This window comes from Periophthalmus magnuspinnatus, chromosome 1, assembly GCF_009829125.3.
Source record: "Periophthalmus magnuspinnatus isolate fPerMag1 chromosome 1, fPerMag1.2.pri, whole genome shotgun sequence".
In the NCBI taxonomy this organism is placed as follows: domain Eukaryota; kingdom Metazoa; phylum Chordata; class Actinopteri; order Gobiiformes; family Gobiidae; genus Periophthalmus; species Periophthalmus magnuspinnatus.
Window position 1 is genome coordinate 731,486 of NC_047126.1, and position 10,449 is coordinate 741,934.

At 49.7% G+C, this 10,449-nt stretch overlaps 1 protein-coding gene across 1 annotated transcript; it reads left to right on the forward strand.

Moving 5' to 3' along the window:
• The first annotated feature begins 3,160 nt into the window (after positions 1 to 3,160).
• LOC117378721 (apoptosis-stimulating of p53 protein 2-like) lies at positions 3,161 to 10,449 on the forward strand. Its single transcript, XM_033975386.1, has 15 exons — positions 3,161 to 3,272; positions 3,344 to 3,381; positions 3,510 to 3,645; positions 4,516 to 4,670; positions 4,831 to 4,941; positions 5,506 to 5,593; positions 5,840 to 5,964; positions 6,111 to 6,387; positions 6,821 to 7,206; positions 7,492 to 7,656; positions 8,865 to 9,002; positions 9,084 to 9,217; positions 9,319 to 9,485; positions 9,566 to 9,777; positions 10,408 to 10,449. Exons 1-15 carry the CDS (start codon positions 3,161 to 3,163, stop codon positions 10,447 to 10,449), a joined length of 2,286 nt encoding a protein of 761 aa, XP_033831277.1.

Below are 10,449 nucleotides of genomic sequence, written 5' to 3' on the forward strand. Positions count from 1 at the left end.
GTTCCGCTGCTGCTCGCGCTCTGCTGCCCCCTACCGGATCTGAACGGTTTAATTTTGACAGTGTTTTTATAACTAGAACATTTATGATTGAAAGAACATTTAAAGGGCTCATTTTACACTGTTTTAATGTTGTGTTTTGTTTCATTCACACATGTTTAACACACAAACCCTGCAGAAAACACTCTGTTCCACCTCGTGATGTCATCATGTGGTGATACAGGAAGTGCTCCACTGTGTTTTTAAACTCCACACACCTTCACTAGAATCATTTGGATCATTTCAGACCTGGAGTTTCCGATCTCCACTAAACTAAAGGTAAAAGGAGCTGCTAACATGAAAACTACCACTTGATGACATCACAAGGTGAAACAGAGCATTTTGAGCTTTGTAGATGTAACAGACTAATAATAAAGTGACTCAAACATGTGTGAATGAAACAAAACACAACTCCAGGTCTGTTTTTGAGGAGGAGCATTAGAACATGGATTAATTTTGTGTAATATATGACATTTAACAAAAGGATCTTTATTATTTTTCATGTAGTATTTTTTATGTAAAATATGAAGGAGTTCAGTCTCCAAAAACAACAGTCGTATCTCACTACTGCCAAAAGGTGGCGCCAGAGAAATGCTCATCGAGGTGAACAGTCACAGGGTGAAGTGGAGCCAAGAACATTATTTGGAATTCCAACTACGAGTATCACAGCAACCAAAGAGCCAATCCAGAGCTCAAAATGCTCTGTTCCACCTTGTGATGTCATGAAGTGGTAATAATTAAACATTTGGGCGTAACACACAGCTCCATGTTTCATTCTCTGGCCAGACTTTTATTGTGAAAAACCCGCAGTGTTGAAAAAGCCCGGCTCAGTGTGCCCCTCTCCAGACGCACACACATCTCCAGACGCACACACATCTCCAGACGCACACAGCTCCAGACGCGCACAGCTCCAGACGCGCACAGCTCCAGACGCACACACAGCTCCAGACGCACACACAGCTCCAGACGCGCACACAGCTCCAGACGCGCACACAGCTCCAGACGCAGAGCTCCAGACGCACAGAGCTCCAGACGCAGAGCTCCAGACGCGCACACAGCTCCAGACGCGCAGAGCTCCAGACGCGCAGAGCTCCAGACGCGCAGAGCTCCAGACGCGCACACAGCTCCAGACGCGCAGAGCTCCAGACGCACAGAGCTCCAGACGCAGAGCTCCAGACGCAGAGCTCCAGACGCAGAGCTCCAGACGCACAGAGCTCCAGACGCAGAGCTCCAGACGCACAGAGCTCCAGACGCACAGAGCTCCAGACGCAGAGCTCCAGACGCACAGAGCTCCAGACGCGCAGAGCTCTGTGCGGAGCAGTATCCGGTCATCCCTCAGTCGCTCCGGAGCGGTCCCAGAGCATCACCACCGCGGGAACCCGCAGCTCTCCCCGGAGTCTGGAGGAAGGAGCACATGGCCTCGGCGCACATGATCCCGGTGAGACCGAAACCAAGGATCAAAAACATGATGGATCCAAGTTCTGAACTGATCTAATGTGTTCAGCTTTATGCAGAATTTTAAACAACTCCTTTGCTGGTTTAGTCCTGGTTTAGTCCTGGTTTAGTCCTGGTTTAGTCCTGGTTTAGTATTTTAGATTTTTGTGATAGTCTGTCCCAGAAACCAGGCTCTTTGGACTAAACTAGGTCTAAACCAGGACTAGACCAGGTCTAGCCCCTCTGATGCGGACATTTGCTTTGGGAGCAGGTGGTTCAGCGTCATGTGACCAGATTATCCCCAGTCTGAGCTCCATACATTTAATCTGAACAATATACGCCAAAGTAACTCCCTGGTCCTAGTTCAGTCCTGGTTTAGTCCTAGTTCAGTCCTGGTTTAGTCCTGGTTTAATCCTGGTTCAGTCCTGGTTCAGTCCTGGTTCAGTCCTGGTTCAGTCCTGGTTCAGCCCTGGTTCAGTCCTGGTTCAGCCCTGGTTCAGTCCTGGTTTAGTCCTGGTTTAATCCTGGTTCAGTCCTGGTTCAGTCCTGGTTCAGTCCTGGTTTAGTCCTGGTTCAGCCCTGGTTCAGTCCTGGTTTAGCCCTGGTTCAGTCCTGGTTCAGTCCTGGTTCAGTCCTGGTTCAGTCCTGGTTTAGTCCCAGTTAATTACGGTCTGGTCTGCTTTTATTTGAACAGGTGCCAGGTTATATTCGACTTTATTTGTTGTAGATCTGGTTGAGTCTTGTTTTCCTTCTCAGGAGTTTGTGCTTCATTTGGTTAAACTGACCAGGACTTAATCCGGACGGGGGTCAGACTAGCCTGGATTAAGACCCCCTCTAATCCAGACTCTGTGGGGCCACACTGAGCAGAGGGGTGGGGTCATAATCTGAGCAAAACAAAAATATACAAATAAAAACAGAACGATTCAGTTGTTTCTATTGAACAAAATTCAGCTCAAGATCAAATTCACTGCAGTGAATCTTTATAAGACTCAGAGTCTACGGCAAATATTTTTACTTTTTACGCTTTAAAAACATTTTTAAACAGGTACTTTAATATTTTTACTGAAGTAGTTTTTTCCTGTGATACTTTTACTTTGATTTGAGTATTTTTTGCTCTGGTATCTGTATTTTTACAAAGTAACAAAACTGAGTACTAGTCCTGGTTCAGTCCTGATGTCGTCTCGATTTAGTCCTGGTCTATTTCTGGTTTAGACCTTTTCAAGTCCTGGTCAAGTCCTGGTTCCATCCTGTTCTAGTCCTGATCTCGTCCTGTATTAGTCCTGATCTAGTCCTGTTCTAGTCCTGTTCTAGTCCTGTATTAGTCCTGTTCTAGTCCTGTTATAATTCTGATCTAGTCCTGTTCTAGTCCTGATCTCGTCCTGATCTAGTCCTGTATTAGTCCTGTTCTAGTCCTGATCTAGTCCTGTATTAGTCCTGTTCTAGTCCTGATCTAGTCCTGTATTAGTCCTGTTCTAGTCCTGTTATAATTCTGATCTAGTCCTGTTCTAGTCCTGATCTAGTCCTGTTCTAGTCCTGTTCTAATCCTGATCTAGTCCTGTTCTAGTCCTGTTATAATTCTGATCTAGTCCTGTTCTAGTCCTGATCTCGTCCTGATCTAGTCCTGTTCTAGTCCTGATCTAGTCCTGTTCTGGTCCTGGTTCAGTTCTTGGTTCCTCTCTTGGTTCTTCAGATGTTCCTGAGGGTCTTCCAGAGTCCAGACCTGGAGGACTTCAGTGAGGTCCCAGTGAGTCCCGAGGCTTTGGAACTTTGTCAGGAGCCCGGAAAGACCGACTGCCACTATGGTCAGATCCCACTCATGGTTTAGTCCTGGTTTAAATCCTTTCCTAGTCTCACCTGTGGTTCTGTGTTCCAGGAGGGGGCGGGGCAGATCACATGACCCACGCCGGACAGGTGAGAGGCGGAGCCCGGGCTGTACAGACCTGGTTTAGATCTGGATTAGACCTGGTTTAATCCTTGTTTAGACCTGGTTCGGTTCTTCTTTGATTAGACTACAGTTTCAGTTTGTGAACATTTCTCAGGAGCAGCATCTGAGGCACGAACAGGAGACGGATCCAAAAGTCCAAGAAAAATCCCAAATCTACGAAACCAAACTCCAGAAGATCCGAGCTATGAGGGGCCCAGGGGAGAGCAAAAGAGCTCGAAACACTAAAGCAGGTGTGTGGAACATTCTGAGACGTTCCTGGTTTAGTCCTGGTTCAGTCCTGGTTCAGTCCTGGTTTAGTTTTGGTTTAGTCCTGGTTCAGTCCTGGTTTAGTTTTGGTTTAGTCCTGGTTCAGTTCTGGTTCAGTCCTGGTTTGGTTCTCACAGCTGTAGGGTTCATGGTAGATTTACATAAACAATATCTCCTTATAATCCCTCTACTCGTAAACACAGCTCCATCTGGACCTGGTGTAGACCAGATTTAGACCAGATTTAGACCAGATTTAGACCCGGTTTAGACTGGATTTAGACTCAGCTCCAGATGTCGGTGGTTAAATACTAGGTCAGAGATGTAAACAAGCCTTAGTGTGTTAAAATTATCTGCTGGTCCCGTCCTGGTCCAGTCTTGGTTTAGTCCTGGTTTGGATCTGATTCAGTCCTGGTCCAGTCCTGGTCCCGTCCTGGTCCAGTTGTGGTCTAGTCCTGGTCTGGTCCCCATGTCCAGGACTGTGGCTCAGATCTGGTCCTTTGGTCCTGACAGGTTTAACCCAGAGACACTGAAGGAGAGAAGACACAAAGTCATCGAGTCTACTCCTGGTTTAAATCCTGATCTACCCTTTAAGTAAACCTGGACTAACCCTGGACTAAACCAGGACTAAACCAGGACTAAACCTGGACTAAACCAGGACTAAACCTGGTCTAAACCTGGACTAAACCAGGACTAAACCTGGTCTAAACCAGGACTAAACCTGGACTAAATTAAACCTGGACTAAACCTGGTCTAAACCTGGACTAAACCTGGACTAACCCTGGACTAAACCAGGACTAAACCTGGTCTAAACCTGGACTAAACCTGGACTAAACCTGGTCTAAACCTTTTTGCAGAGGAGGTGGAGCAGATCACGGCTCTGTTCCAGATGAAGCACATGGAGCTGCTGGATGCAGCGGCGTCTGTGCAGAGACTGACCAATCAGCTGCAGCTGCTCCGGAGAATGCGATTTGACGGACAGCTGAAGTCCCGCCTCCAACGAGAGCTACAGGTCTGGTCTAGTCCTGGTTTAGTCCTGGTGTAGTCCTGGTTTAGTTCTGACTCTAGGTTCATTTTATTGTAAATGTGAGTGAGGGACAGTTTAATGCCATACTACGGAACATCTAAAGAAACACAATGACATCAATGACCCCGTCTCTCTCTGGTCCTAGATCCGGACTCTGAACCGTCAGAGGGACTCAGTGCTGACGGAGCAGAGACTGAACCAACTCAGACAGAAGCTCTGGAGCAAGAAGAACAGTCAGAGACACAAGGAGAACCAGGTCAGAACCAGGACTGAACCAGGACTGAACCAGGACTGAACCAGGACTGAACCAGGACTGAACAGAACAAAACCAGGACTAAACTAGGACTAAACCAGGACTAAACCAGGGCTGAACCAGGACTGAACCAGAACAAAACCAGGACTAAACTAGGACTAAACCAGGACTAAACCAGGGCTGAATCAGGACTGACCCAGAACAAAACCAGGACTAAACTAGGACAAAACCAGGACTGAACCAGGACTGAACCAGGACCAAACCAGGACTAGAGACTACCACAGGACTGAACCAGGACTAAATCAGACATAGAGGTCATGTTCACATTTATAATCTACTAGAACAGAACTAAACCAAGTCTACATTTGGACTAAACGAGAGCACAGGAGGACCAAACCAAACACGTGTGAATGCAGACCTGTCACACATTTAGTCCATTTAAACTAATCCTGGTCCAGTCCTGGTCCAGTCCTGGTCCAGTCCTGGTCCAGTCCTGGTCCAGTCCTGGTCCAGTCCTGGTCCAGTCCGGGTAAATAAATCGCTTTAATGTCTTTTGTTTTGTCTCAGGGAGCTCGTGTGGCTGCAGTCGGGCACTACCTCCAGGCTCTAGAGTCCGGACTGAGGCTTCCACCAAGACCAGCTAAACCCGGCCCAGGTAAAGCCCTGGTTTGGTCCATGGTCCGGTGCGACGCTCTGGTGCGATGCTCTAGTCTGACGCTCTTGTGCGACGCTCCGGTGCGACGCTCCGGTGCGATGCTCTAGTCTGACGCTCTTGTGCGACGCTCCGGTGCGACGCTCCGGTGCGATGCTCTAGTCTGACGCTCTGGTGCGACGCGACGGTGCGACGCGACGGTCTGATGGTTTCTCTCTTACTCTGCTGCTAACGCTGTGTGTCTCGCAGTCAGTGAAGCTCCACATCCGCTGCCTGCACGGGCCAATCACAGCGAGCCGAACCTGAATGAAGCCCCGCCCCCTGTGCCTCTGCGGACCAATCACGTCCCAGATCTCCAGCACTGGGACAGACAGGTAACGTTTTGTTTCAGACTGTACATATAAATGGACATGGCGATCATGGTTTGATGAGCGGGGAGCGGCGTTACCTTATTTACATTATTCTGACATGATTTAAACTTCACTCTGTCCCGTCTGTGCTTCTCTGCATTTTCTCTCAGTGGGACGCCAACATGGCCGCCGCGCCTCCTCCTCTGCCTCGAAAGTCCATTGACACCTCAGAGTTCAGGTCGAGTATGCTGCCTCTGCCCAAACACCGAGCCCCGCCTTCTGCCGCTGTACGACCTCTGACCCCCGACACCGCCCAGGCCCCACCCCCAGAACAGGCCACGCCCCCTCCGGTCATCACCACGGCGTCCATCCTCTCCCTGTACACGTCTGGAGCAAGGGGCAAGTACGAGCTGGGACAAGGCACTCTGCCCCGGAGCAGAGCCAGAGGTGACCCCAGAGAAGTCAAATACCTCCTCTTTAATACCCCACAGGAGTAAATACCTCCTCTTTAATACCCCACAGAAGTAAATACCTCCTCTTTACTACCCCACAGAAGTAAATACCTCCTCTTTAATACCCCACAGAAGTAAATACCTCCTCTTTAATACCCCACAGAAGTAAATACCTCCTCTTTAATACCCCACAGAAGTAAATACCTCCTCTTTAATGCCCCACAGGAGTAAATACCTCCTCTTTAAAACCCCACAGGAGTAAATACCTCCTCTTTAATACCCCACAGAGGTAAATACCTCCTCTTTAATACCCCACAGAAGTAAATACCTCCTCTTTAATCATTGTGGTATTGGATAACGAGTCTTTTCTGTAGCATCAAAATCGTGTTTAAGTCTTTTCTTCGTGGCGTCTTTACTTTTCTCTGTAGAACACAGAATAGTCAGACCCACCGGATCTGCGTCAGATGCGGAGTTCTGTTCCCACGGTGACCCTGAGCCTGTCTCCACGGTGACAGGGGAGGAGTCATGTCAGCCACGCCCCCTAAGCCCCACAAAGCTCCTCCCTTTCCTGTCGTGCGGGCTGAGGGCGGGGCTTCTGCACGCGCCACGCCCCCTGAAGAAACGCTCGTCTCTATGCGAACAGGACGGCGCCCCCCATCTGCTGCGGCTGCGGTACCAGGGGAGCACCCAGGGGAGCACCCAGGGGAGCACCCAGGGGAGCACACAGGGGAGCACCCAAGAGAGGACTCTGGAGGGGTCTGGAAGAACGTTTGTGGAGAAGACAGCAAAGGACAAAGAGTATTTTGAATCAGAAGTAAGTTATGATAGTTATCCCCGTGTCAGATGCCCTCCCTTTGTGTGTCAGATGCCCTCCCCGTGTGTCAGATGCCCTCCCTGTGTGTCAGATGCCCTCCCCGTGTGTCAGATGCCCTCCCTTTGTGTGTCAGATGCCCTCCCCGTGTGTCAGATGCCCTCCCTGTGTGTCAGATGCCCTCCCCGTGTGTCAGATGCCCTCCCTGTGTGTCAGATGCCCTCCCCGTGTGTCAGATGCCCTCCCCGTGTGTCAGATGCCCTCCCTCTTATCTCTTTCTTACTGCAGAGTCCCGATGAGGCCTTGACTCCACCCCCTCTGCCTCCACGAATCCCCATCGGTGACTCCGCCCTCAGATATTTGCAGGCCCCGCCCCCTCCCCCGGGTGAGTCTGGACAGGCCACGTGGGACCGAACTGAGACTGGTCTGCGGTCACCATGGCAACCGCCAGAAGTAAGTCCTGGTTTAGTCCTGGTTTAGTCCTGGTTCAGTCCTGGTCTTCTAGTCCTGGTTTAGTCCTGGTTTAGTCCTGGTTTAGTCCTGGTTTAGTCCTGGTTTAGTCCTGGTTCAGTCCTGGTCTTCTAGTCCTGGTTTAGTCCTGGTTTAGTCCTGGTTTAGTCCTGGTTTAGTCCTGGTTTAGTCCTGGTTCAGTCCTGGTCTTCTAGTCCTGGTTTAGTCCTGGTTTAGTCCTGGTTTAGTCCTGGTTTAGTCCTGGTTCAGTCCTGGTCTTCTAGTCCTGGTTTAGTCCTGGTTTAGTCCTGGTTTAGTCCTGGTTTAGTCCTGGTTTAGTCCTGGTTCAGTCCTGGTCTTCTAGTCCTGGTTTAGTCCTGGTTCAGTCCTGGTCTTCTAGTCCTGGTTTAGTCCTGGTTTAGTCCTGGTTTAGTCCTGGTTTAGTCCTGGTTCAGTCCTGGTCTTCTAGTCCTGGTTTAGTCCTGGTTTAGTCCTGGTTTAGTCCTGGTTTAGTCCTGGTTTAGTCCTGGTTCAGTCCTGGTCTTCTAGTCCTGGTTTAGTCCTGGTTTAGTCCTGGTTTAGTCCTGGTTTAGTCCTGGTTCAGTCCTGGTCTTCTAGTCCTGGTTTAGTCCTGGTTTAGTCCTGGTTTAGTCCTGGTTTAGTCCTGGTTTAGTCCTGGTTCAGTCCTGGTCTTCTAGTCCTGGTTTAGTCCTGGTTCAGTCCTGGTCTTCTAGTCCTGGTTTAGTCCTGGTTTAGTCCTGGTTTAGTCCTGGTTTAGTCCTGGTTCAGTCCTGGTCTTCTAGTCCTGGTTTAGTCCTGGTTTAGTCCTGGTTTAGTCCTGGTTCAGTCCTGGTCTTCTAGTCCTGGTTTAGTCCTGGTTTAGTCCTGGTTTAGTCCTGGTTTAGTCCTGGTTCAGTCCTGGTCTTCTAGTCCTGGTTTAGTCCTGGTTTAGTCCTGGTTTAGTCCTGGTTCAGTCCTGGTCTTCTAGTCCTGGTTTAGTCCTGGTTTAGTCCTGGTTTAGTCCTGGTTCAGTCCTGGTCTTCTAGTCCTGGTTTAGTCCTGGTTTAGTCCTGGTTTAGTCCTGGTTCAGTCCTGGTCTTCTAGTCCTGGTTTAGTCCTGGTTTAGTCCTGGTTTAGTCCTGGTTCAGTCCTGGTCTTCTAGTCCTGGTTTAGTCCTGGTTTAGTCCTGGTCTTATTGTCTTGTGTCTCAGGTCCTGAGGTCTATCCTCCGAGTTCCTGGTTCCGACAGGACCAGAGGAGATCTTCGAGTCCGGTTCAATCCGCTCTCTCTGCTGCTGGACTCGGCTCTGGAGGGAGAGTTTGACCTGGTCCAGAGAGTCATCTATGAGGTCAGTCCTGGTCCAGTCCTGGTCCAGTCCTGGTCCAGTCCTGGTTTAATCCAGAGTCACTGAAGGATGGGTTATTCTCAGGTCCCAGACCCGAGTGCAGCGAATGACGAGGGCATCACCGCACTGCACAACGCCGTCTGCGCCGGACACTCCGACATCGTCCGCTTCCTCGTCCAGTTTGGGGTCAACGTGAACGCAGCAGACAGCGACGGATGGTGAGCCTGGACCCGGGATGGACCTGATTTAGTCCTTGTTTAGCCCCGATTTAGTCGCGGTCCAGTCCTGGTCCTGGTCCTAACCCGGTCTCTGTCCTCAGGACGCCGCTGCACTGCGCCGCCTCCTGTAATAACACTCCGGTCTGTAAACTCCTGGTGGAGTCTGGAGCTGCCGTCTTCGCCTGGACTCAGAGCGACTCTCAAACTGCAGCTGAAAAGTGTGAGGAGCAGGAGGACGGCTACGCTCAGTGCTCACAGCTCCTCTACGGTGAGACCTGGTTCAGGCCTGGTTCAGACCTGGTTCAGACCTGGTTCAGGCCTGGTTCAGACCCTGTTCTGGTCTTGCAGGCGTGCAGGAGAAGATGGGTGTGATGAACCGTGGTCAGGTCTTCGCTCTTTGGGACTTTGAGGCAGAAGAACCCGACGAGCTGCAGCTGAGAGAGGGCGACTGTGTTACTGTCCTGAGGAGAGACCGGGACCAGGACCAGAGCAGTGACGCCCTCTGGTGGTGGGTCCAAGGAGCACACGGAGAGGGCTACGTCCCCAGAAACCTGCTCGGGGTAAGACCACAGTCACCTGCCACTAGAGACCTGGTTTAGTAAAAATTCTAAAAAATTCTGTTCCACCTTGTGATGTCATCATGTGGTGATACAGGAAGTGCTCCACTGTGTTTTTAAACTCATTTATAGAATCATTTGGATCATTTCAGTCCTGGAGTTGTCACTTATCTCGACTGAACTAAAGGTAAAAGGAGCTGTTCACTTAAACTACCACTTGATGACATCACAAGGTGGAATTGTGGTGGACTAATAATAAAGTGTCAAACATGTGTGAATGAAACAAAACACAACTCCAGGAGTGTAAGTAAGAGACACCTTGGCTCCACCTTGTGGTTAGTTGCACATTCTGCAGTATTTCTGTTACTGTTCCAAAATGACAAAAGTGACGACTGAAAATTACCGTAATAAGAGAAAAGACAAAAATACAACGATAATGAAAGAGTCTCAAGTGTCATTTTACATCTATGTGTTAAAAATGGGTATTTACTTCTATGGGGTATTTTATTTAATTGTCGTGTGGGTGCATGGGTGACTGAGGCTCGTGGGCGGAGCCTCGTACCACCCTCCAAAAAACGTGAGAAACAGCTCCACGTGTGTCAGTTTTAACCATATGACTGTTTGACCTTTTAGATCTACCCGAGGATCAAACCGCGGCAGAGAAGTCTGGCGTAA